Here is a 27851-nt window from a genome sequence, read left to right as displayed (position 1 = left end):
GCAGACATCTTGTTTATGAGCTTCTTCCACTTGTGAGACTAAATATGGTGCAGTTGGGTGGTCAGGGGGGTAAAGGAACTTTCCTCCACTGTAGGCAGCAACAATACTTGTAGAGGAACTTTTGATGTCATCCTAGTTGACAGTTCTGGGGTCTAGCAGCCAGTCTGTAGACCTGTATACTGTAGAGGCAGACATCTTGTTTTTGAGCTTCTTCCACTTGCGAGACTAAATATGGTGCAGTTGGGTGGTCAGGGGTAAAGGAACTTTCCTCCACTGTAGGCAGCAACAACACTTTTAGGGGAATTTTTGATGTCATTCTAGGTGACAGTTTTCGGGTCTAGCAGCCAATCTGTAGACCTGTATACTGTAGAGGCAGACCTCTTGTTTATGAGTTTCTTCCACTTGTGAGACTAAATATGGTGCAGTTGGGTGGTCAGGGGGTAAAGGAACTTTCCTCCACAGTAGACAGCAACAATACTTGTAGGGGAACTTTTGATGTCATCCTAGGTGACAGTTCTGGGGTCTAGCAGCCAATCTGCAGACCTGTATACTGTAGAGGCAGACATCTTGTTTATGAGCTTCTTCCACTTGTGAGACTTATGGCTCGTTTCCACTGAGCTTTCTGGTACGGTTCGGTTCGGTATGGTACGCTATTTATGCCGTTTCCATTGTGAACGGTACCCTAATTCCGAACCGTACCGTACCACTTTTTTGGCACCCTTTCGTTGGGGTACCAAGCACATTAGTACCGTACCAACAGGGTGGAGCTACACTCTGCAGAACTTTAATTGGTTGACAGAGAATCGTCTATCACAGCTTTCCTGCAACACCACGCCTATCATGAAAGGGTACTACAGTATTGGCAGTGGAAACGCAATGTGTACCGTACCGAACCGTACCGTACTGAACCAAACCATATCGTACCACTCAGTGGAAACAAGGCATAAATATGGTGCAGTTGGGTGGTCAGGGGGTAAAGGAACTTTCCTCCACTGTAGGCAGCAACAACACTTTTAGGGGAATTTTTGATGTCATTCTAGGTGACAGTTTTCGGGTCTAGCAGCCAATATGTAGACCTGTATACTGTAGAGGCAGACATCTTGTTTATGAGCTTCTTCCACTTGTGAGACTAAATATGGTGCAGTTGGGTGGTCAGGGGGTAAAGGAACTTTCCTCCACTGTAGGCAGCAACAATACTTGTAGAGGAACTTTTGATGTCATCCTAGGTGACAGTTCTGGGGTCTAGCAGCCAGTCTGTAGACCTGTATACTGTAGAGGCAGACATCTTGTTTATGAGCTTCTTCCACTTGTGAGACTAAATATGGTGCAGTTGGGTGGTCAGGGGGTAAAGGAACCTCCCTCCACTGTAGGCAGCAACAATACTTGTAGAGGAACTTTTGATGTCATCCTAGGTGACAGTTCTGGGGTCTAGCAGCCAATCTGTAGACCTGTATACTGTAGAGGCAGACATCTTGTTTACGAGCTTCTTCCACTTGTGAGACTAAATATGGTGCAGTTGGGTGGTCAGGGGGGTAAAGGAACTTTCCTCCACTGTAGGCAGCAACAACACTTTTAGGGGAATTTTTGATGTCATTCTAGGTGACAGTTTTCGGGTCTAGCAGCCAATATGTAGACCTGTATACTGTAGAGGCAGACATCTTGTTTATGAGCTTCTTCCACTTGTGAGACTAAATATGGTGCAGTTGGGTGGTCAGGGGGTAAAGGAACTTTCCTCCACTGTAGGCAGCAACAATACTTGTAGGGGGAACTTTTGATGTCATCCTAGGTGACATTTCTGGGGTCTATCTGCCAATCTGTAGACCTGGGCACTCTCACATAACCAGGGACTAGGCATCACTTCTCCTCTTACTGTTCGATACCTTGTATTTCAGTGCTGTCCACATTAGAGGTAGGAGATGTTATGGGGATGTGGTGCTGCTAATGCATGTATACAGTGCCTTGATAAAGTATTCATACCCCTTTAAATTTTCCACATTTTGTCATGTTACAACCAGGGATGCACCGATCCGATATTCGGATCGGATATCAGCGCCGATATGGCCATTATAGCTGGATCAGGGGATTGGTAACATTGACCGATCCACGGGCCGATCTGGTTTTTGCTGAGTCCCGGCTCAGCCATCACTTACTAGGTGCAGTAGTAGTATGGGATGGGAGCCGCTACTTCCTGTATAGTCCCGGCTCACAGGCGGAGTGATATCAGATGCACTCTGCCTGTGAATGGAGGAGCCGTACACATGAAGCAGCGGCTTTGCCCTGTACTGCAGCCCCATGCTTTGTGTGTAGCTCCGGATCGGTTCCGGTATCGGCGATTTCACAGCGCCAGATATCTATATCAGGACCAAAAAAGTCGGATCGGTGCATCCCTAGTTACAACCAAAAACGTAAATGTATTTTATTGGGATTTTATGTGATAGACCGACACAAAGTGGCCATAATTGTGAACCGGAAGGAAAATTATAAATGGTTTTCAACATTTTTTACAAATAAATATGTGAAAAGTGTGGTGTGCATTTGTATTCACCCCCTGGAGTCAATACTTGGTAGAACCGCCTTTCACTGCAATTACAGCTGCAAGTCTTTTTGGGGATGTCTCTACCAGCTTTGCACATCTAGAGAGGGACATTTTTGCCCATTCTTCTTTGCAAAATATCTCAAGCTCTGTCAGATTGGATGGAGAGCGTCTGTGAACAGCAATTTTCAAGTCTTGACACAGATTCTCAATTGGATTTAGGTCTGGACTTTGACTGGGCCATTCTAACACATGAATATGCTTTGATCTAAACCATTCCATTGTAGCTCTGGCTGTATGTTTAGGGTCGTTGTCCTGCTAGAAGGTGAACCCTCTGCCCCAGTCTCAAATCTCTTGCCTACTCTAACAGGTTTTCTTTCAATATTACCCTGTATTTGGCTCCATCCATCTTCCCATCAACTCTGACCAGCCTTCCCGTCCTTGCTGAGGTAAAGCATCCCCACAACATGATGCTGCCACCACCATGTTTCACGGTAGGGATGGTGTGTTCAGGGTGATGATCAGTGTTAGTTTTTCACCACACATAGTAATTTGCTTTTAGGCCAAAAAGTAAAATTTTGGTCTCATCTGACCAAAGCTCCTTCTTCCCCATGTTTGCTGTATCCCCGAAATGGCTTCTCGCAAACTGCAAATGGGACTTCTTATGGCTTTCTTTCAACAATGGCTTTCTTGCCACTCTTCTTTCAACAATGACGTGCCACTCTTCCATAAAGTCCAGATTTGTGGAATGCACAACTAATAGTTGTCCTGTGGACAGATTCTCCCACCTGAGATGTGGATCTCTGCAGCTCCTCCAGAGTTCCCATGGGCCTCTTGGCTGCTTCTCTGATGAATGCCCTCCTTGCCCGGCTTGTCAGTTTAGGGGGACGGCCATGTCTTGGTAGGTTTGTAGTTGTGCCATACTATTTTGATTTTCTGTTGATGGATTGAACAGCGCTCCGTGAGATGTTCAAAGCTTAGGATATTTTTTTATAACCTAACCCTGCTTTAAACGTCTATACAACTTTATCCCTGACCTGTCTGGTGTGTTTCTTGGGCTTCATGATGCTGTTTGTTCACTAAAGTTCTCTAACAAACCTCTGAGGGCTTCACAGAAAAGCGGCATTTATACTGAGATTAAGTTACACACAGGTGGACTCGGTTTACTAAATAAGTTACTTCTGAAGGCAATGGGTTCCACTAGATTTTAGTTAGGGGAATTAGCTCTAGACCGCATTCACACTGCAGCTGCATGACTTCGGGGGCGACCTGTGAAGTCCCGTGCACCGCGACTTCGGCGCGACTTGCACGGACTTCATATAATGAATGTCTATGCAAGTCGCTCCAAGGTCGCCCCGAAGTAGTACAGGACCCTTTTTCTAAGTCGAAGCGACTTGTGTTGCTCCTATTAGAACGGGTCCTGTAGCACTGCATGGACCGCGAGGGACCGCGACTTGTCAGGCTGACAAGTCGCGGTAGTGTGAATAATGGAGCCTAAAGGGGGCTGAACACAAATGCACGCCACACTTCAGATATTTATTTGCAACAAATTCGGGAAACCATTTATCATTTCTCTATCATCCATTGACAGATGCAAGCTCATCTCCATGAGCTGAATGGGAGGAGCATAAACCCACTCAGCTCATGGAGATGAGGCTACGTCTGTCGATGGACATCAGAGAAAAGGATTTTACGGTAAGATCTTACAAAAATCCAGTTTTACCTCCCACTTTGTTGGTTTAAACAGTGATGGCGAACCTTGGCACCCCAGATGTTTTGGAACTACATTTCCCATGATGCTCATGCACTCTGCAGTGTAGTTGAGAATCATGGGAAATGTTGTTCCAAAACATCTGGGGTGCCAAGGTTCGCCATCACTCTATCACATAACATCCCAAAAAAAGTTTTTGGCTGCAATATGACAAAATGTTGAAAATTTCAAGGGGTAGGAATACTTTTTCAAGGCACTGTAATGGAGGTTGGGGTCTGGATGGGAAAATCTCCTGCTGTGGCTATTTTATTCTGACAGCCAACACCAGCAGCTGTCGGAATGTTCGAACAGAAGCTACTTTTGGTTGGATACAGTCACTGTTCGGCCAAAAATTTTCCATCTGGCTGCCCTGACTTTTTAATCGAAGCTTGTCATGCAGAAGACGAAGCCACCCATGGAGTGAATTTCTTCCAGTTAGTCAGGAACCATCCAAAATCCTTAAAGTGTGTGGGCAGCATTGGTGCTCTTGAAAATGTTACCATGGATGAATCCAGATAGGCATTTGTTTTCCTATCTACCTGTTGCCAGATGGTTTGTGCACCATTGTTTTTGATGCATGCTAATGCCTCGTACACACGCAACGATTGTTGGCCGTGAATTTTCGGCCAACGTCCGATCGGCCCAATGGTCGGCTTGTTAGTATGATGCTTGCGACAACTGACTCCGACTTTTCGGCTGAACAAAATCTGGTGTACAGGCTATAAAATTTTTGTTGGCCGTCAATAGAACGGCCGATTTTCCGTCAGTCAGTACAGATTTCGGCAGACAAAATTCAGATGTGCAAGACTGGGCATGCTCAGAGAAGAAAGAACACACGGAAAGTAAACCAGCACATGACATCACTTCTGAAGTTGGTTGTTGTTGGCCGAGAAAATTAGTGTGCAGTCTAGAGCACATTTCAACCAACACAACAACACTGGACAAAAGTCGGCCGATCGGTCAGCCGATAATCGTTGCGTGTGTATGAGGGATTACTTCATTGACGTTTGGTGGAACGTTTGGTGGAACGTTTGGTGGAACGTTTGGTGGAACTTTTGGTGGAACGTTTGGTGGAACGTTTGGTGGAACGTGTGGTGGAACGTGTGGTGGAACGTTTGGTGGAACGTGTGGTGGAACATTTGGTGGAACGTTTGGTGGAACGTTTGGTGGAACGTTTGGTGGAAACAATTCTACCTTAAAAATGAAAAAGCCAGATATTACCTATAGCAAGTAACATAGTGTCCTTGCCATGCCCAGAAACCCAGGAGAACATTTCTAGAATCCTCAACTTTACTCTCTTCTCTAGCTCAACCCGCTTCCATCCCTTCCTTCCTGTGATGGGCCTGAGTTGCCTGTAGAAAATTACCTACGTTAGACTGACTAAACCTGTTTGGGGTCATGGCAGCATTCTGGGTCAGAGTCCTAGATTGGCCAGTCTGCTTCCACACCCATCCAAGGTAATTTATGGAGAGTGTTTTTCGGAGCAAGTCAGATTACTAAATATCAACGTACAACATGTACAACACGCCTTTCCCGTACCTATGCGTGTGCATCTTAATGAGCTTTGTTACAGGCTTAGTATGATGATCATAAGACAGGTCCTCTTTAATATCCCCATAACTGTTGGCGCGTGCCTTCTAATTGCTTCAAAATAGTCGCTTTTATGTTTTATCTTTCTTTGCAAACAAATGCGTGATACTTGCCAACCTTGGGAAGCACAGATCGGCTTCAGCTGAACATGAATCCTATCCAGGCTTTCAGAGCCAATGAAGATGATTAATGATTTTGGATGTTCATATCTCTTCAGTGGTTTCATATCAGCTTTCTTGTCTAATGGGCCCTGTAATGCCCTAAAGACCTGTGCAAAGAACAACTACCTTAAATCACGAGGTCTGTAAAGGTTTAGTGTTACCGTAGATTCATTTTCAGATTTAAAGAAAAATTCCTCTTAAAAAAAATTAAAACTATTTTTTTTTTTTTTTTGTTATATAAGGAAATTTGCAGTTTATGTTGATCATGCTTATTGCAATTTTTGACCAATTTCAACCGCTTTGGAGCCGACGGGATCTTTGCGATTTCTACAAAAAGTAAAACAAAAAGTTTCATCACTCTGTCAGATTGTGACGTGTATGGTCAGCTTTAGCTTTCCTTAAACATTAACTGCAAGCAGCAATGGAATTCTGAGGGTGTGCTGTACTCTATAAAAAGAAAACGAATGAACTGCTTATGTGATTGGCTATTTTGCTTTATTTTTGAGGTCTGCACAAATCGTAAGGTAAACACTCCCTTACATTCACTGTGTACCCTGTGTATTCACTCCCCCCCCCCCCCGTCTCGGTCCCCAGTGTGCGCACTAATCTACCCTCCCTGTGTCCCCAGTGTGTGCACTCCCCTACCTTTACTGTGTTCACAGTGCCTGCACTCCCCTACCATCCCTGTGTCCCCAGTGTGCTCACTAATCTACCCAACCTTTGTCCCCAGTGTGTGCACTCCCCTACCCTACCTGTGTCCCTAGTGCCTGCACTCTCCTACCCTTACCCTTTGTCCCCAGCGCCCACACTCCCCTAATTTCCCTGTGCCCCAGTGTGTGCACTTCCCTACCTCCCCTGTGTCCCCAGTGCCCGCACTTCCCTACCTCCCCTGTGTCCCCAGTGTCCGCACTCCCGTACCTCCCCTGTGTTCGCAGCGCCCGCACTCCCCTGTGTCCCCAGCGCCCACACTCTCCTATCTCCCCTGTGTCCCCAGTTCCCACACTCTCCTACCTCCCTTGTGTCCCCGGTGCACGCACTCCCCTACCTACCCTGTGTCCCCAGCGCCCGCACTCCCCTACCTCCCCTGTGTCCCCAGCGCCCGCACTCCCCTACCTCCCCTGTGTCCCCAGCGCCCGCACTCCTCTGTGTCCCCAGTGCCCACACTCTCCTACCTCCCCTGTGTCCCCAGTGCCCGCACTCCCCTACCTCCTCTGTGTCCCCAGTGCCTGCAATCCCCTACCTCCTTGGTGTCCCCAGTGCCTGCACTCCCCTATCCTCCCTTTGTCCCCAGTGGGTGCACACCCCTACCCTTGCTGTGTCCCAAGTGTGCGCACTCCCCTAGCCATACTGTCCCCCCTACCTCCCCTGTGACCCCAGTGCCTGCACTCCCCCACCTCCCCTGTGTCCCCTGTGTCTGCGCTCCCCTACCTCCCCTGTGTCCCTAGTGCCTGCCCTCCCCTACCCCCCTATGTCCCCAGTGCCCGCACTCCCCTGTGTCCCCAGTGCCCACACTCTCCTACATCCCGTGTCCCCAGCGCCCGCACTCCCCTGTGTCCCCAGTGCCGGCACTCCCCTACCTCCCTGTGTCCCCAGTGCTCGCACACCCCTACCCTCCCTGTGTCCCCAGTGTGCGCACACCCCTACCCTTGCTGTGTCCCAAGTGTGCGCACTCCCCTAGCCTTATTGTCCCCAGTGTGTGCACACCCCTACCCTTGCTGTGTCCCAAGTGTGCGCACTCCCCTAGCCATACTGTCCCCTCTACCTCCCCTGTGACCCCAGTGCCTGCGCTCCCCCACCTCCCCTGTGTCCGCGCTCCCCTACCTCCCCTGTGTCCCTAGTGCCTGCCCTCCCCTACCCCCCCTGTGTCCCCAGTGCTTGCGCTCCCCCACCTCCCCTGTGTCCCCAGTGCCTGCGCTCCCCTACCTCCCCTACTTCCACCATGTCCCCAGTGCCTGTGCTCCCCCATGTCCCGTGTCCCCAGTGCCTGCCATCCCCTACTTCTCCTGTGTCCCCAGTGCCTGCGCTCTCTCCTACTTCCCCCCCATGTCCCCAGTGCCTGCGCTCCCCTACCTCCCCTGTGTCCCCAGTGCCTGCATTCCCCTACCTCCCCTGTGTCCCCCAGTGTCTGCACACTCCTACCTCCGCTATGTCACCAGTGGACTCATTACCCTACCCTTATTGTGCCCTCTAGTGTAAAGTGTCCCCCGGTGCATGCACTGCACTACCTGGAAGTTCAGGGAAGTGGCATGGAGTGAACTGGAGATGAGGGCAGCGAAGAACTAAAAAAATAGAAAGCGTTGGATGCACAGTTTTAGCAAACAATGTACTGGGAAATATTCCCCTGACTTAAATCATTGTAAAAAAAAAATGAATTAATTGTAAAAAGTTGGAGTGTTCGGTTCTGCTTTATTTTTCAGATTTGGCTTGATTTGTGTAAACATCCAAATAGAGATCCTGCCAGCAGTGTGAATTGATTAAGCTTTAGGAAAGCCTGCTAATAGCTTGTTAAAGCTCCCCCTTACGTTTCCATTAAGATTTGTATTCAAGTAATCCCAGACTGGAGCTTAACTACTTCAGCCCTGGAAGATTTTACCCCCTTCCTGACCAGGCCCTATTTTGCGATTCGGCACTGCGTTAATTTAACGGACAATTGCGCGGTCGTGCGATGCTGTACCCAAACGAAATTTAAGTCCTTTCCCCCCCCCCCACAAACAGAGCTTTCTTTTGGTGGTATTTGATCACCTGTGCAATTTTTATTTTTTGCGCTATAAACAAAAAAAGAGCGTTAATTTTGAGAAAATATTTTTCACATTTTGTATATGAAATTCCCCCCAAAAAAATGTAAAAATCAAAATTTTTTAACATTTTAGGTCAATTTGTTTTCTGCTACATATTTTTGGTTAAAAAAATCGCAATAAGTGTATTTTGATTGGTTTGCACAAAAGTTATTGCGATTACTAATTAAGGGAAAGATTTATGTCATTTTTATTGTTTTTTTTTTTAACTAGTAATGGCGGCAATCTGCGATTTTTTTTTTTTTTTTTTGCTGGACTGCGACATTGCGGCGGACAGATCGGATCCCTGACTAACATTTTTGACACTTTTGGGGGACCAGTGACATTATTACAGTAATCAGTGCTATACATATGCACTGTTACTGTAAAAATGACACTGGCAGGGAAGGGGTTAACTTTATTAGAGATTCAGGGGTTAAGTGTGTCCCTAGGGGCGTGATTCTAACTGTCAAGGGGCGTGGCTTGTGATGTAACCACAGAGACATACGATCCTACATAGCAGGATCGTATAATCTCTGCAGTTACACCAGGGAGAATGACAGGTGGGTTTGTTTACATCAGCCGCCTGCCTTTCTCCCTCTCCTGCGGGAGATCGCGAGTGTCTGGCGGACATCGGAGCCGCCGGTCACTCGCGCGGGTATCCCTGTGAACAAGCAGGGGCGGGAGCGCGCCTCCGGCGGCGTGCCTCGCCTCCTATTGGCTCGTGGACGAGTGACGTACCGGTATGTCACTTTGCCCAGGAGGGGCTGACCACCGCAGTATATGTACTTGCGTCGGTCGGCAAGTGGTTAAGGGTGCCGTTAGAGCTGTTAAATGCTTTGCAAATGCATCTGTACACATTGCTCTTTGGAGCTGCCAAAGCCTGTGTAAATGAGGACTAAGAGCCCCATTCACCCCTAGGTGTTGCAATAATGTGCAGCAAAGCGCTCATTACCACATGGAACGGGTGCCATGTCTAGGTCGAAAAACGATTGACCAATTCTATTTCTGTGTGAAGAATAGCTGGTTGTTAGGCAGCGAGTCGGGAAGCTGGTCACCGTGTCCTTAACAACCGATGACTCATCATCTGTCAGCGGGCTTCCCCACTGACAGCTGAAATGTAAACAAAACAATGCCGGCAATAGAAAATTACAAAAAAAAAAAAATCAGCGTGTTCAACCCGCCCCCAAATCAATACCAGGCCCTTCGGGTCTGGTATAGATTCTAAGGGGAACCCCTCACCAAAATTAAGAAAAAAATGGCGTGGGGCCTCCACAAAATGCATACCAGTGTGCAGCCCGTCAGGCCAGGAAAGCCCCTCCCCCCCTCCCCCCTGAACCATACCAGGCCACATGCCTTCAATATGGATAGGGGGGGTGCAGCACCACCCCAAAGCACTTTGTCACCATGTTGATAGGGACAAGGGCCTCTTCCCAACAACCCTGGGCTGTGAATGTGGGGGGTCTAGGGGCAGGGGGCTTATCAGAATCTGGAAGCCCCCTTTAATAAGGGAACCCCTGGATCCTGCCCCAAGCATGTGAATGAGTATGGGGTACATAATACTCAACTAAATTCATTTTTAATTGTATCCAAATCTCTGAATAACAAAATTAGTCTGAATTTGTATTCGGACCAAAACAAATTGCACATGTCTAGTAGCCACCAAATGTTGCCCGCTCCTGAGAAGACTGCACTGCAATGGGTAAATGGGCAGCAAGGCGACAAAACCAGTATAGCAGAATTCTCCGTTAAATGAGCACTCAGGTGATAGGACTTCCCGGTATCTGTAGTATTATTCTAATTTCAAATAAGTTCTCAATTCTCTACAAAGTTTTCTCTGATCGTTATGAATAGTCCATTGTTATGACTTTAGAGTGAGGTCCCATATTTGACCTCAATGGAGCTCACTTTCTGGTCTGAGTTCCATTAGTGCAGCCCACACAGCCTGATTAATGGATGGGATCTGACGTTCTTTGCTCTGTGTTGCTGAGAAAAATGAGGAAATAGTATTTTATTAAACAAATAAATTCATGCATTCCTAGAATGTTCTTAAGAAGCAGATATGTCTCAAGTAGGCAGAAAGCCTGGAAATCTCCAGAATACTAGCCGAAAAGGCTCTGTCCTTGATGAAATCTACAACCTGGATTACATTTAGGATCATAGCTTTATTGGAATGTTATGTATTTCATTTATTTACATCTAAATCTCTCTATTTCAACATGCCCAACGTCCAGACAGAGAGTCAGGGATCCTGCAGCCTTTAACCAGACACTGATAGAAGTCATAGGACTGCTATATACTACTGATGAGAAAAGGTATTTAGCAGTTTAGATTTACTAAAATAATTGCATTTCCATGTTCTGTGTACTGTGGGAGAGCCGATATAGTGACTGCAGGGTCCTGGGGAGACCAGATATAATGAATTCAGGCTTCTGGGGAGACCAGATATAGTGAATACAGGCTCCTGGGGAGACCAGATATAGTGACTGCAGGCTCCTGGGGAGACCAGATATAGTGACTGCAGGCTCCTGGGGAGACCAGATATAATGAATGCAGGTTTCTGGGGAAACCAGATTTAGTGACTGCAGGCTCCTGGGGAGACCAGATATAATAAATGCAGGTTCCTGGGGAGACCAGATATATTGAATGCAGGCTCCTGGGGAGAGCAGATATAGTGACTGCAGGGTCCTGGGGAGACCAGATATAGTGACTGCAGGCTCCTGGGGAGACCAGATATAATGAATGCAGGTTTCTGGGGAAACCAGATTTAGTGACTGCAGGCTCCTGGGGAGACCAGATATAATAAATTCAGGTTCCTGGGGAGACCAGATATATTGAATGCAGGCTCCTGGGGAGAGCAGATATAATGAATGCAGGTTTCTGGGGAGACCAGATATAGTGACTGCAGGCTCCTGGGCAGACCAGATATAGTGAATGCAGGCTCCTGGGGAGACCAGATATAGTGACTGCAGGCTCCTGGGGAGACCAGATATAGTGACTGCAGGGTCCTGGGGAGACCAGATATAGTGACTGCAGGGTCCTGGGGAGACCAGATATAGTGACTGCAGGCTCCTGGGGAGACCAGATATAGTGACTGCAGGGTCCTGGGGAGACCAGATATAGTGACTGCAGGCTCCTGGGGAGACCAGATATAGTGACTGCAGGCTCCTGGGGAGACCAGAAATAAAGAATGCAGGCTCCTGGGGAGACCAGATATAGTGAATGCAGGTTCCTGGGGAGACCAAATATAGTGAATGCAGGCTCCTGGGGAGACCAAATATAGTGAATGCAGGCTCCTGGTGAGACCAAATATAGTGAATGCAGGTTCCTGGGGAGACCAAATATAGTGAATGCAGGATCCTGGGGAGACCAGATATAAAGAATGCAGGCTCCTGGGGAGACCAGATATAGTGAATGCAGGCTCCTGGGGAGACCAGATATAGTGAATGCAGGTTCCTGGGGAGACCAAATATAGTGAATGCAGGTTCCTGGGGAGACCAGATATAGTGAATGCAGGTTCCTGGGGAGACCAGATATAGTGAATGCAGGTTCCTGGGGAGACCAGATATAGTGAAAGCTCTATGTTCATGCCAGAGAGAACAACGGTCTGCTGTGTTTACAACAGCAGACAGGCGTTCTCTCTCCACGGGGCGAAATTGCAGGTTCCCGGCGGCAATCGCGCCTGCTGCCCCCGTGGATCGGCTTCCCAGGAGCGCTCCTGCGTACCAATGTACCTATATGTCGGTTCTCGCAGCTGAGCCAGCCTGTCGCAGTACATCTGTCGGCAAGTGGTTAAATATCATGCCCACCAAGTCGTGTTGTTTGCTTTGCAGCGGATTTATTGTTCTTTTCAGTTCATCACGGGGACTGCGTATGTGGCGGAGTTCTGTTTACAGAAGGGACTTTTCTTAGCTTGGCCATCATATTGCTCGTGATATCCAACTGGCTCCAGCGCCAGGCGGCCTGCTCATCCAATCCTGTCTACTCCCTTCGGAGAGAAATGAGCAAATTCTTGTTTTTCTCAGCGCAGCAGATGTGCGATCCCAGCAGCTGTTCATCATTTTCCTGAGGTTTTTCCTAATTTGTGGTTTGCCGTTTTTTAAAAACCTCATTGGCCTCCAATTGTTGGCTTAAAGCGGAACTCCACTTTTGTTGAGAAAAAAAACATTCCCCTCTGGGTGATCTCTGTACATTGCTGGGATTATAACAAACTTTGTTGCAGATTCCTACCTTTTGTTATTCTGAAGAAATCACTGTTTGTTCCTCTGTGCTGAGTGGGTCTAATGGGAGTGGTTTCATAATTATCTATCAGCTGTGGCAGCTGCAGGGCTCTAATGAGGAAAGCTGCTGGGCTTGCATCCCTTTAGACGTGTTCCTATTGGGAGTATCTCACCAAAAATGACATTTTTGTTGCAGGGGATGCCAGAAATCTGATTTGCATCTTAGGCAGACTTCTAGAAAAATTGGTGAGCCAATCACACAAGCAGGAAATGATGTTTCTGGGGGTGTGGTCAGTATACATTCTGTGTACAGAACACCTCCAGGCAGCCATATTGTATTGCATTTTCAGAAAATTACAACAGCTGCAGATTGAAAAGGAAAGGTCATTTTTAATAACATTCAATTACAATATGATTTGTGTCGCAATTATATACACTATATTGTTTTTTCTTTATTTGCTGAATTTTTTCCCCAACGAAAGTGGAGTTACCCTTTAAGGATCAGGCCTATTTCTGGGGGAACGGGGGCTTATCAATAGTAACGGGATGTTTATATAACCGCTTGCTGACCGCCCGCTGCAGTTATACTGCGGCAGGCTGGCTCGGCTTCGGGAATTACCGTACCTGTATGGTGATCCACAGGGGCGTGTCTGGGAGCGCACCCACGTGCCCCCATTCGGAAACAGGGAAGCAGATTTGGAAAGGGGGGGGGGAGGGCAGCCGCGATTGCCGCCAACCACCTGGGATCGCTCCCCATGGAGAGAGAACAGCGGTCTACGGTTATAACACAGCAGACCGTTGTTCTCTCAGTAATCAGCACAGAGCGCCGCCTCCTATTTAGGATCACCAAAAGAAAGCTCTATTTGTGGAAAAAAAAGGACATCAATTTTATTTGGGTACAGCGTCGCACGACCGCGCAATTGTCAGTTAAAGTAACGCAGTGCCGTATCGCAAAAAAAGTCCTGGTCATTAAGGGGGCAAATCCTTTTTAAAAGTACTGTAAAAGTTATAAAATCATGCCTAGGCTGTATCTATATCGGGTACTTCTATTTTGCGGATTTTCACTTATCGCGGCGGGTCTGGAACGTAACCCCCACGATGGAGGGGGGTTTACTTTAGTTGGACTGTAAATGCTAAACTGTTTTTTTTTTCGATTTTTTTTTTTTTTTTTTTTTTTCCGGTTTTAAATTATAAACTGTTTGTTTTTTTTTTTTTTTTTTTTTTTTTGACAATTGCGAAGTGTGTTGCTCCTTCTCATAGAAAGCATTGGATGATTTTGTAGTGCTGAATCGCAAAAAAAATGGCCTGGTCATTACGGGGGGAAATCCTTCCGGTCTTAAAATGGGTGAAGACCTTAAAATGCTTTTAAAAAGTACCGTAAAAGTTATAAAATCATGCCAAGGGTGTATCTATATAGGGTATTTGTATTTCGCATATTTTCACTTATGGTTGGTGGGTCTGGAAATTAACCCCCACAATGGAGGGGGGTTTACTGTAGCTGGGTTTTAAATGCTAAACTGTTTTTTTATTTTTTTTCGATTTTTTTTTTTTTTTTTTTTTTTGCGGTTTTAAATTATAAACTGTTTTTTTTTTTTGTTTTAAATTATAAACTGTTTTTTTTTTGTTTTAAATTATAAACTGTTTTTTTTTTGTTTTAAATTATAAACTGTTTTTTTTTGCGGTTTTAAATTATAAACTTTGTTTTTTTTTTATTTTTTCGATTAATTTAAATTTTTTTTCCGTTTTTAAATTAAAAACAGTTTTTTTTTTTTTCGATTTTTATTTATTTATTTATTTTTTGCGGTTTTAAATTATAAACTGTTTTTTTTTTATTTTTTTGATTAATTTAAATTTTTTTTTCGTTGTTAAATTAAAAACAGTTTTTTTTTTTTTTTCGATTTTTATTTATTTATTTATTTTTTTTCGGTTTTAAATTATAAACTGTTTTTTTTTTTTATTTTTTCGATTCATTTTAATTTTTTTTCGTTTTTAAATTAAAAACTGTTTTTTTTTTTCGATTTTTATTTATTTATTTATTTTTTTCGGTTTTAAATTATAAACTGTTTTTTTTTTTAATTTTTTCGATTAATTTAAATTTTTTTTTCGTTTTTAAATTAAAAACTTTTTTTTTCAATATTTATTTATTTATTTATTTTTTTCGGTTTTAAATTATAAACTTTTTTTTTATTTTTTCGATTAATTTAAATTTTTTTTTCGTTTTTAAATTAAAAACTGTTTTTTTTTCCGATTTTTATTTATTTATTTATTTATTTTTTTCGGTTTTAAATTATAAACTGTTTTTTATTTTTTCGATTAATTTAAATTTTTTTTTCGTTTTTAAATTAAAAACTTTTTTTTTCGATTTTTATTTATTTATTTTTTCGGTTTTAAATTATAAACTGTTTTTTTTTATTTTTTCGATTAATTTTAATTTTTTTTTCGTTTTTTTAAATTAAAATCTGTTTTTTTTTTTCGATTTTTATTTATTTATTTTTTTCGGTTTTAAATTATAAACTGTTTTTTTTTATTTTTTCGATTAATTTTAATTTTTTTTTCGTTTTTTTTAAATTAAAATCTGTTTTTTTTTTTCGATTTTTATTTATTTATTTATTTTTTTCGGTTTTAAATTATAAACTGTTTTTTTTTTTTTACACAATTACGTAGTGCGTTGCTCCTTCCCGTGGAAAGCATTAGATGATTTTGCAGCGCCGAATCGCAAAAAAATGGCCTGGTCATTAAAGAAGTGGGGGGGGGGGGATCCTTCCGGTCCAGAAGTGGTTAAAGGGAATGCGGCTGCAGGAAAGGAATTTGGGTCACAGAACTTTTTCCTGTCCATGGGGACACCGCGGAGGTCAGAGCCGACAATGATGGAAGGCTAAAGTAAGCTGCTTGTTGGCCCGGACTCAATGGCCAGCAGAGTCTTTTCAATCCGTTCTATGATAATATACGAAGTGCGGGGCTGTGAGTCATTGTGAGCTAATGAGATGAGAAGAGAGGTGGGTGGTGGGAAATATTTCAGTGTCACAGCCTGGCTTCCAGTAAAACACTCATTAATTCTAGCCTCTAATCTGTAAACTTGAAGCAGTAAATAATATTTATTCAGTGATTGCGGGTATTATTGGGGGGGATGGATCCAGCGGCGGATGGTTACTTAGGATAGACTTGGTAGTATAATTTGGAGCAATTGTGTTGTCGGCTGCAGAGGTTATCATCCATTGTTTTCTACGGGAAGGAGCAACGCACTACCTAATTGTCGAAAAAAAAGAAAAAAGAAAAACCAGATGCTGCGGAGTTGCGCAAAATGGCGAAAGTATAAGCAATATCAAAATTAATAGGTCTTACAGAAAAAAAATAAAAAAACGCGAAATACCGGGACCGCGAAAACTCAACCGCGATATATAACAGGGGTTTAAGTACAAGAGCCATGCGTATTCTTAAAAGAGAAGTATGGGAATCCATTTTTTTTAAAGGTCGCCAGCGGTGCGTTTGCGCGCCCCAGACCCATTGCACGCAATCACGTACAGGTACGGGATTTCACGCAGGAGGGCCGCAGTATATCTGCATGGGGCGGTCCAGAAGAGGTTAATCATACTTACCTAGGTGGATGCAGCATCGGTCCAATGCTACATCTGTTCCCTGCTGGCTCTAAGGCTGAGAACCGAGCGATCAAACACCACCGATCGCTCAGATCTCACAGGACCATGAGCAGAGCACTGCTGACGGTCAGGCGCCGCTCTCTGCTTTACCCCCTCCTCGCTCACTGGAGCGCTGGGCTGTAGAGAGGGCGGGAGCAGCCAACTCAGGCTTTCAGCTGCTCGCTGAGTGGCTGTGCCGGATGCCGGTCCAGGCATGTGGGCGGATCCAGACCGTATGGTCACGATCTTGCCCGAGCCTGGACCGGCTCTGTGACGTCAGCCGACAACGGGCTTCAGCTGGAAACGGGTCACAGGAGTGCAAAATGACAATCTTGGTCTACTTTGTGTATTTTAATCCAGTGTGAGATTTTTCTATGGACAGAGTCTCCCACCTCAGCTGTAGATCTCTGCAGTTCATCCAGAGTGATCATGGGCCTCTTGGCTGCATCTCTGATCAGTCTTCTCCTTGTATGAGCTGAAAGTTTAGAGGGACGGCCAGGTCTTCGTAGATTTGCAGTGGTCTGATACTCCTTCCATTTCAATATTATCGCTTGCACAGTGCTCCTTGGGATGTTTAAAGCTTGGGAAATCTTTTTGTATCCAAATCCGGCTTTAAACTTCTCCACAACAGTATCTCGGACCTGCCTGGTGTGTTCCTTGTTCTTCATGATGCTCTCTGCACTTTAAACGGACCTCTGAGACTATCACAGTGCAGGTGCATTTATACGGAGACTTGATTACACACAGGTGGATTCTATTTATCATCATTAGTCATTTAGGTCAACATTGGATCATTCAGAGATCCTCACTGAACTTCTGGAGAGAGTTTGCTGCACTGAAAGTAAAGGGGCTGAATAAATTTGCACGCCCAATTTTTCAGTTTTCTATTTGTTAACAAAGTTTGAAATATCCAATAAATTTCGTTCCACTTCATGATTGTGTCCCACTTGTTGTTGATTCTTCAAAAAAAATTACAGTTTTATATCTTTATGATTGAAGCCTGAAATGTGGCAAAAGATCGAAAAGTTGAAGGGGGCCGAATACTTTCGCAATGCACTGTATATAGAGAAATATATTTAAATGAGTATTTTTGGAGCCTGCAATTTAAGCTTAACTGCTTGATGACCGCTCTATAGCACATTTGTCGCTCTGTGCAGAACCTCATATATACATGATCCTGTACTTCTGGGTATCTGGCGTGAGTGCGCTCAGCAGGCGGCTCACCAGTGGGAGCTGATCAGTGGGTGCCGCGGACCTGATGTCCGCCGGCACCCTCTGATCGTTCATTACAGAGGCAGAACAGCGATCTGCCTACGTCAATAAAGCAAGGCAGATTGCTGTTCTGTCAGTACAGAAGGCATGGATTCTGTGTTCCTGTAAAGCAGAAACACCGATCCATGCCTTCCCCTAGTAAAATCACCTCCCCCGCTACACTGATTCACCAGTTACGCACACACTCGTTTAGTTAACCCTTTGATCGCCCCTGGTCTTAACCCCTTCCCTGCCAGTGTCATTAGTAAAGTGACAGTGCATATTTTTAGCACTGATTACTGTATTAACCACTTAAGCCCCGGAGGATTTGGCTGCTCAAAGACCAGGGCCTATTTTGGGATGGTGGATTAAAATCAATGATTTTTTTTTTTTTTTAAACATTTTTAAAAAAATCAGATTTTTTATTTTTTAATTTAACCACTTAAGCCCCGCAAGATTTTACCCCCTTCCTGACCAGGCCCTATTTTGCGATTCGGCTCTGCGTGATTTTAACTGACAATTGCGCGGTCGTGCGACGCTGTACCCAAACAAAATTTATGTTCTTTTTTTTCCCACAAACAGAGCTTTCTTTTGGTGGTATTTGATCACCTGTGCGATTTTTACTTTTTGCGCTATAAACAAAAAAAGAGCGTCAATTTTGAAAAAATAACAATATTTTTCATATTTTTTTATATGAAATTCCCCCAAAAAAAATGTAAAAATCTAAATTTTTTAACATTTTAGGCCAATTTGTTTTCTGCTACATGTGTTTGGTAAAAAAAAATCTCAATAATCGTATTTTGATTGGTTTGCGCAAAAGTTATTGCGTTTACTAACTAAGGGAAAGATTTCGGTCATTTTTGGTGTTTTTTTTTTTTAACGCGTAATGGCGGCTATCTGCGATTTTTTTTTTTTTTGCGGGACTGCGACATTGCGGCGGACAGATCGGACCCCTGACTGACATTTTTGATACTTTTGGGGTTACCAGTGACATTACTACAGTAATCAGTGCTATACATATGCACTGTTACTATAAAAATGACACTAGTAGGGAAGGGGTTAATTTTTATTGGTGATCAAGGGGTTAATGTATGCCTGGTGCTTACTGACGTGTGTGGGGGGAGGGGACTGAGTGACACAGGGACAGATCGCAGGTTCAGCTTTGCTGAACCCTGCAATCTGACCCTGCCTGTCACTTAGGAGATCCGCCCGCTTTGTTTACACAAGGAGGCGGATCTCCACACTCGTTCCCCCGACGATCGGGGAAGAGCGGCGGCAATCACCGCCGCTCCTCCCCTGGCCCGACTCCCGCTGTGACTGAATACAGCGGGAGCGAGCCTCCGGCGGCGCGCAAGAGAGGGGAATGTCTGGCGACGTAGGTCTTCGTTATCGAGCCACTTTGCCGCAGTAGCAGCTCAGTGAGCAGCGGCAAAGTGGTTAAACCCCAAAATAATAATTTCATATAATGCAGCCTTCCAGCTTTTCTATGTGCCCTTGAGGTGACCGGAGTTGATTCAGTGCAGACAAAGGCAGTGACCGCACATAGTGTAAGTGAGCCCTTCGTTATAGCAAGTGAAAGTGTTCTAAATTCTAATTTAAGTAGATCCTTCTTATATTGAAAGGTATATCAGGATATGAAAGCAGAAGCCAAGTTTGTTACCCTGTGTACAGATTAATGACACCTTCATGTATCTACTTCCAGATGTCCTTCGAAAAGGGAAGTGCATCTATGTGTATAGGTGCCCTTAAAGAGACCCTGTCACCAAATTTAAGCTTTGTGGGAACAGTTTGAGGATGGCCCCAACATGACTGCGCACCAATACACAAAGCAAGACATGGATGAGCGAGTTTGGGGTGGAGGAACTTAACTGGCCTGCACAGAGTCCTGACCTCAACCCGATAGAACACCTTTGGGATGAATTAGAACAGAGACTGTGACCCAGGTCTTCTAGTCCAGCATCAATGCCTGACCTCACAAATGCCCTTCTGGAAGAATGGTCAAACATTCCCATAGACACACTCCTAAACCTTGTGGACAGCCTTCCCAGAAGAGTTGAAGCTGTTATAGCTGCAAAGGGTGGGCCAACTCAATATTGAAATTTTCTACACTACCAAAAATATAAATGTATTTTTTTGGGTATTTTATGTGATGGACCAACACAAAGTGGCACATAATTGTGAAGTGGAAGGAAAAGGATAAATGGTTTTCAAAAGTTTTTACAAATAAATATGTGAAAGGTTTTGCGTTTTGGCATTTGTATTCGGCCCCCCTTTACTCTGATACCCCTAACTAAAATCTAGTGGAACCAATTGCCTTCAGAAGTCACCTAATTAGTAAATAGAGTCCACCTGTGTGTAATTTAATCTCAGTATAAATATAGCTGTTCTGTGAAGCCCTCAGAGGTTTGTTAGAGAACCTTAGTGAACAAATAGCACCATGAAGGTCAAGGAACACACCAGACAGGTCAGGGATAAAGTTGTGGAGAAGTTAAAAGCAGAGTTAGGTTATAAAAAAAATATCCCAGAAAATGTACCAGCAGGACAACGACTCTAAACATACAGCCGGAGCTACAATGGAATGGTTTACATCAAAGCATATTCATGTGTTAGAATGGTTCAGTCACAGTCCAGACCTAAATCCAATTGAGAATCTGTGGCAAGACTTGAAAATTGCTGTTCACAGGCGCTCTCCATCCAATCTGACAGAGCTTAAGATATTTTGCTAAGAAGAATGGGCAAAAATGTCACTCTCTAGATGGGCAAAGCTGGTAGAGACATCCCCAAAAGACTTACAGCTGTAATTGCAGTGAAAGGGTATTGACTCAGGGGGGTGAATACAAATGCAGCCACACTTTTCACATATTTATTTGTAAAACATTTTGAAAACCATTTATCATTTTCCTACCACTTCACAATTATGGCCACTTTGTGTCGCTCTATCTCATAAAATCCCAATAAAATACATTTACGTTTTTGGTTGTCACATGAGAAAATGCTATCCGATCCGATCCTGTTCATGAAATCCGGACGGATGGAAACCCTATTTTCCATCCTTCTGGAGGATCGGATGGGATTGGATGAAAATGGACAGGTGATCCGTTCTCATCCGATCTCCCATAGAGGAGAGCGGGGATCTGACAGCTCTGTCTCTGCAAAGTAAGCGGAGATGGAGCTGTCATCCACCTGCTCAGCATTCTTGCTGGTAGTTAGAATCTTTGAATGAAGGTTTGATATTTAGTATAATAAGTTGTCAGATTAGTAAAACAACGATATCGGATCCGTTTTAATCATACAGTTTGTAGTGTACATAGATTTGTAAAACAATGGGATAAAGGAATATTCCTGGACTTTGTTTTATCTCATTGGTTACTGTGAAATTGTGTGAATGTATCAATGCAGTGCATGTTATCTCAGCTTGGATTTATTATTATTATTATACAGGATTTATATAGCGCCAACAGTTTGCGCATCGCTTTACAGTGTGGGGGAAGACAATACAGTTACAGTACAATTCAATACAGGAGGAATCAGAGGGCCTTGCTCGTTAGAGCTTACAATCTAGACAATATTAACCACTTTACCACCGGAGGATTTTGCTGTCTTCCGTCCAGGCCACTTTTTGCGATTCGGCGCTGTGCGACTTCAACTGACAATTGCGCAGTCGTGCGACGCCGTACCCAAACGAAATTTACGTCCTTTTTTCCCCACAAACAGAGCTTTCTTTTGGTGGTATTTGATCACCTGTGCGATTTTTACTTTTTGCGCTATAAACAAAAAAAGAGCGTTTATTTTGAAAAAATAACAATATTTTTAACATTTTTTTATATGAAATTCCCCCCAAAAAAAGATGTAAAAATCAATTTTTTAAAAAATTTTTGGCCAATTTGTTTTCTGCTACCTATGTTTGGTAAAAAAAATCGCAATAAGCGTATTTTGATTGGTTTGCGCAAAAGTTATTGCGTTTACTAACAAAGGGAAAGATTTTTGTCATTTTTGGTGTTTTTTTTTTTAACGCGTAATGGCGGCGATCTGCGATTTTTTTTGCGGGACTGCGACATTGCGGCGGACAGATCGGACCCTTGACTGACATTTTTGACACTTTTGGGGGGACCAGTGACATTACTGCAGTAATCAGTGCTATATATATGCACTGTTACTGTAAAAATGACACTGGCAGGGAAGGGGTTAATTTTATTGGAGAGGGAGGGGTTAATGTATGCCTGGTGCTTACTGACGTGTGGGGGGGAGGTGACTGAGTGACACAGGGACAGATCGCATGTCCAGCTATGCTGAACAGTCCGATCTGTCACTCCCTGTCACTATGGAGATCTGCCCGCTCTGTTTACACAAGCGGGCGGATCTCCACACTAGATCCCCGGCGATCGGGGCAGAGCAGCGGCGGTCGCCGCTGCTCCTCCCCTGGCCCGACTCCCGCTGTGAATGAAAACAGCGGGAGTGAGCCTCCGGCGGCGGCGCCCAGAAGGGGGAGTGTCTGACGACGATAACGAGCCACTCTGCCGCAGTAATATTACTGTGGGCGGTGGTAAAGCGGTTAAATAAGTTTACCAAAAATGTAAATATTGCAGAAAATACAGCCTCATGCTACATAACTAAAGTGGGGTACACACTATAAGAAAATTGGGCAAACGATCGTCTGATTTTCCTCGTTGTTTCACAGCAAATCAGAACCGATGAACGGAAATTTGTACAAAAATTCTCGCACGACAAAGCTTTTTTTTTTTTTGTTGCTTATTATTTCTGATCATGCGCAGTCTTTCTTTTCTGATTTGTACAAAAATCAAATGAAAACAGTACACAGTAAACAAAGTCGTTTGTTTTTTTTTTTATGTGCGCAAAATATTTTGGAGTTTGTCTCTTCGAGAATTTTCGTGGAAAGTTCTGTACACTCTATACAAAAATCATACGAAAATTCTTTGGACAAAAATGTTCGCCCGATTTTCTTATAGTCTGTACTAGTGAAGCAAAGCCGATATATCGAGGGCCGATCTGCACTTTCCCCGATCTATCGGAATCGGCCCCGGAGGTTACCGATATTGCCGATTTTTCGGGAAAGTGCTTGTACCGGAGTGATGTCTGCAGCTAGAGGTATCACCCCGGTACCGGCGTCCATAGCGGATGGTCGGCTGTCTTGTAATGACAACCGATGCATCTGAGAAGCCGCTCGGCTGTCATTACAAGGAGCGGAAGGGGACGTCCCCCCTCCCCTTCCTGCCACCTTCCGCGACTCGGCCGGGCCTCTTATCCCACCGGGAGACCCGGGCAACCAGCCTGAATGGCCGCCGAAGATGCGATCAAAGCCAGATTCGGCTCTGATCGGGTCTCCATGTAAAAACCCGGAAGTGATGTCATGAGTGACATCACTTCCGGGTACTCGGCGCCAGATTAAGAAAAAATGGCAGCATTCAAAACAGCCAAACTTAGCGTTTTGAATGCTTTTAAGTGCAGAGGAGGGGTTTGGGGTCTTTAAGACCCCCAGATCCTTCTACAATATTACCGTTCAAAAAAAAAAAATATATATATATTTTTTAAATGTACAAAAATATCTGCCGATATGCATTAGCCAAAATATCGGTATCGGTAGCGAAAAACTGATATCGGTCGATCGCTAGTGTGTACGAGCCTTAAGCTCCATTTCATAATATAAACGGAATAAACTAAATTATTTATGTATCTGAAATAGAAAACTATCTTTAGATAGATTATTACTCCAAAAGCCTTTTTATTTTTTAAATAAATTAGTTAAAAAATAAAAAAAATGTGATTTAAAAAACAAAAATAATCAGATTGAAAAAAAAAAAATCTGAATTTTTAAAAATGTTTTTAAAAAAAGTCATTGATTTTAATCCACCCTGGTGCTCCATGTCAGAACACAACCAGTCACTTTTCTGCCTTTTTTTACTCTATTACAGGATCAGTTTGACAACCTCGAAAAACACACACAGTGGGGGATTGAAGTTCTGGAAAAATACATCAAGTTTGTGAAAGAGAGAACGGAGATTGAAATCAACTATGCAAAACAGCTCCGGTAAGGCCGGGTGTGTGGTGGGTCTACAGGTGTCTGCAATGATCACAATGCCAACATAGTATTATTAAAGAGTACCTGTGTACACTGTAGTATGCCTGTGTGAATGAGGCCTCATTGTTGGGGCAGTCCAGTGCGGTTTTTTTTTTCTGCATCAAACATGCATGGGTAGTAGGTTATATGGTTTTCAATGGCATAGTTCACACCAGTTCAAACAGTTCCAGTTACAGAAAAAAAAAGTAGAGCATGCTGCATTTTTTATGCACTCGACTATACTGGAACCTGGTAAAACGCATAAAAACGCACCTAAATGCAGCAAAAATGCACTGGAACACACATGTCCTTAATTAAGGTTAAGAAAAAAGGGGGGGAAATACACTGGACCGCATTAAAAAACGCACCAAAAATGCACTGGAATGCTCCAAAAAACGTGCGTGCATAAAAGCATCCAGAATGCATTGCTATGGTGTGAACTGGCCCTTAGGGAATCTTTGATCGGTGCAGTTTGTGAGCTCCTAAACCTGGATGTGCTCAGCGGGAAACACTCTTCATCTACTGGGGGGGGGGTTGGGGGGCACATCAGAGCTGACCTAATGGGTCTTGGGGCCGGGGGGGGTAAGGGGGGCATGCCAGAGCTAACCTAATGGGTCTTGGGGCCGGGGGAGAAGGGGGGCACGCCAGAGCGCAAATAATGGGTCTTGGGACCGGGGGAGAAGGGGGTACGCCAGAGCGTAAATAATGGGTCTTGGGGCCGGGGGAGAAGGGGGGCATGCCAGAGCGGAAATAATGGGTCTTGGGGCCGGGGGAGAAGGGGGGCACGCCAGAGCGGAAATAATGGGTCTTGGGACCGGGGGAGAAGGGGGTACGCCAGAGCGGAAATAATGGGTCTTGGGACCGGGGGAGAAGGGGGTACGCCAGAGCGGAAATAATGGGTCTTGGGGCCGGGGGAGAAGGGGGGCACGCCAGAGCGGAAATAATGGGTCTTGGGACCGGGGGAGAAGGGGGTACGCCAGAGCGGAAATAATGGGTCTTGGGACCGGGGGAGAAGGGGGTACGCCAGAGCGGAAATAATGGGTCTTGGGGCCGGGGGAGTAAGGGGGGCACACCAGAGCTGACCTAATGGGTCTTGGGGCCAGAAGGGAAGGGGGGCGCATGTCAGAGCTGACGTAAGGGGTCTTGGGGCCGGGGGGAAGGGGGGCACGCCAGAGCTGACCTAATTGGTCTTGGGGCTGGGGGGGAAGGGGGGCATGCCAGAGCTGACCTAATGGGTCTTGGGGCCGGGGGAGAAGGGGGGTACGCCAGAGCTGACCTAAAGGGTCTTGGGGCCGGGGGGTAAGGGGGGCATGCCAGAGCTGACCTAATTGGTCTTGGGGCCGGGAGGGAGGGGGCGCACGCCAGAGCTAACCTAATGGGAGAGATGGGTGGCTGCCAATGTATCCTTCTTTTGAAACGCTAGATGCCTGGCTTCAAAACTTCAGTCATTGACTCTGAGTATGTGGATCAAGACATCAGAGTAAAATAATAAGAGGCTGCTGATAGGTACAAAGCACAGGCCAGGGATCTCCAAACTACGCTGTGATCACCCTCCAACTGTTGCAGAACTACACGTCCCATGAGGCATTGTAAAACTCTGACATGCACAGCCATGACTAGGCATTATGGGAATTGTAGTTCCTGAACAGCTGGAGTGCCAAAGTTTGGAGACCCCTGGCGCAGGCACTGCAGAGGTGCACATACCCAGCATTTAGTCCCACAGCCCTACCAGAATCTTGGGCTGTTCAGATTGGATAAAGCTCAGACCCATGCCGAGAGTCAATTCCATCCATCCTCATACTTTTCTGTTGGCAATCACAATGATGGGTGGCCCACTGACCTATAGAACTTTATGGGGTGGGGGCAGGGTGGATTTGATTTAAATAATGATTTAACTCACTAGTAAAAAGGCTTAATTCAAATCAACTCGATTTAAATCATAATTTTTAAAGAGCATCTGTCATCTCTGTCCCGCAGAGGCTCCTCCTCTGACCCGCTGTTGACTCACCGACAGTCCCATTCACTTTAATGGGACGGCTGGTGATGCGGCAGTGGCACAACAAGGTGAGGGACGTGGCGGCAGCAGGTGAGTGGATCCCCGCTAACAGGCGCTGCCATGATGGATCTGAAATGACAGGTGCTCTTTCCATGTAAGGACAAGTTCTTGCTGGTAGTTAGTGTGAAATTTATGTGAATGCATCAATGCAGTGCATGTTATCTCAGCTTGCAGAAGCTGGAATGGGTTTTCCAAAATAATAAATATTACAGAATATACAGCTTCATGCTACATAACTAAGCTCCATTTCATGCTGAATAAACTAAATTATTAAGGTATACTAAAGTGGATGTAAACCCGATTCATGAAATCTGACCTGGACTCATATATCTGTATTGTTTACTTATCTATCTCCAAAGCCCTAAGTCCCGTGTCTTTCTGCTGCAACAATCCTCTGTTATCAGGATGATAACATCTGACAAGTTCTCCCACACAGAAGATAAAAAAGATGAAAATTTGTGTTGGGGAGTTTGCTATAAATAGATTAGCAGAGAGCTTGTCTATTCACAGCACAGCTCTGCAAGTATCTTCGTTTTTCTGCCTATGTAGAGTGGGGGTGTGTGCCTTTCCTCCAATCAGCTGTAACATAGTGTATGCACAGTCTCCCCTCCCACTGCTGAGACAGGAAGAAAAAATTGTGCATTTTTTTATCCACTTCCCGCCCGCCCTATAGGCGATCACACTGACACACCGCATCTCCGATCTCGGTAAAGAACCTACTGACAGAGGCTCTTTACCATGTGACCAGCTGTGTCCAATCACAGCTGGTCACATAGTACACAGGAAGAGCCGTTGATCGGCTTTCCTCAGTACGTGCCTGACAGGCACGAGTAAAGGAGAGCCGATCTGCGGCTCTCCTGACAGGGGGGGGGGGTCGGCACTAGTAATCAGATCATTGATTACCAGTGCAGACCCTCGGGGGGACCACCTAGAACCACCAGGTATGCCCACTCATGACCCCAGGGATGTCACCCATGACCCCAAGGATGCCCACTATGGCCACCAGGGATGGCAATCGGGGCCCGCCAGTGCCCTCCCCATCAGTGCTGCCCACCAGTGCCCTCCCCATCAATGCTGCCCACCAGTGCCCATCATTGCCATCTATCGGTGCCACCCACCAGTGCCCATTTTTGCCCACCAGTGCCGCCTGTCAGTGCCCATCAGTGCCCATTAGTGCTGCCTATCAGTTCCCACCAGTGCCGCCTATCAGTGCCCATCAGTGCTGCCTATTAGTGCCCATCAGTGCCGCCTATCAGTACCCATCAGTTCCACCTATCAGTGCCACCCCATCAGTGCCTCCTCATCAGTGCCTGTCAGTGCAGCCTCATCGGTGCTCAATCGTTGCAATAAAAAAACGTATCTATTTACAAAATTGTATAACATAAACAAAAAAACTTTTTTTTTTTTTTAAAACTTTTCGGTCTTTTCTTTATTTGTTTAGCAAAAAATGATCAGATAGCTGCCATAACCCTGGTATTTTTTTAAACTGCAGGCGATGGGCTTTCCGATAAGGGTGGTCCCAGCGGCGGATTCGCCGCGAGATCACCATCCGGGATGGCGGAAGGGGTGCCCCCCCCCCTCCCGTCGCATCACGGTCCTTTTCCCCGCTTACCGGACCCGCCGGCAGCGGGGAAAACGATCGGGTCCCGGATCCTCACAGACAGGATGTCGAGTGAGGGCAAGCTTGCCCTCACTCGACTCTATTGTCTTGGAGGACCGGAGCGACGGCAAACGTCCCTTTTTTTTTTTTTTCCCTTTCCAACTTTATTAGTGTACTTGTGAGATCTGAGGACTTTTTGACACAA

General features: G+C 45.1%; 1 protein-coding gene across 16 annotated transcripts in view; it reads left to right on the top strand.

The window, feature by feature from the left end:
* Window positions 1-27851, top strand: part of FNBP1 (formin binding protein 1) — a gene marked incomplete at its 3' end in the record, with an annotated part of 375759 nt that overhangs the window by 58221 nt on the left and 289687 nt on the right. For all 16 annotated transcript variants that reach the window (XM_082263065.1, XM_082263071.1, XM_082263068.1 and 13 more), the window contains exon 2: window positions 23845-23960. In XM_082263065.1, the coding sequence (XP_082119191.1) occupies window positions 23845-23960 (116 nt within the window). The remainder of the gene's footprint in view (window positions 1-23844; window positions 23961-27851) is intronic.

Source organism: Pelophylax lessonae, assembly GCF_965119305.1.
Source record: "Pelophylax lessonae genome assembly, chromosome: 7".
Classification (NCBI taxonomy): Eukaryota; Metazoa; Chordata; class Amphibia; order Anura; family Ranidae; genus Pelophylax; species Pelophylax lessonae.
This window is presented reverse-complemented; position numbering and strand designations above follow the sequence as displayed.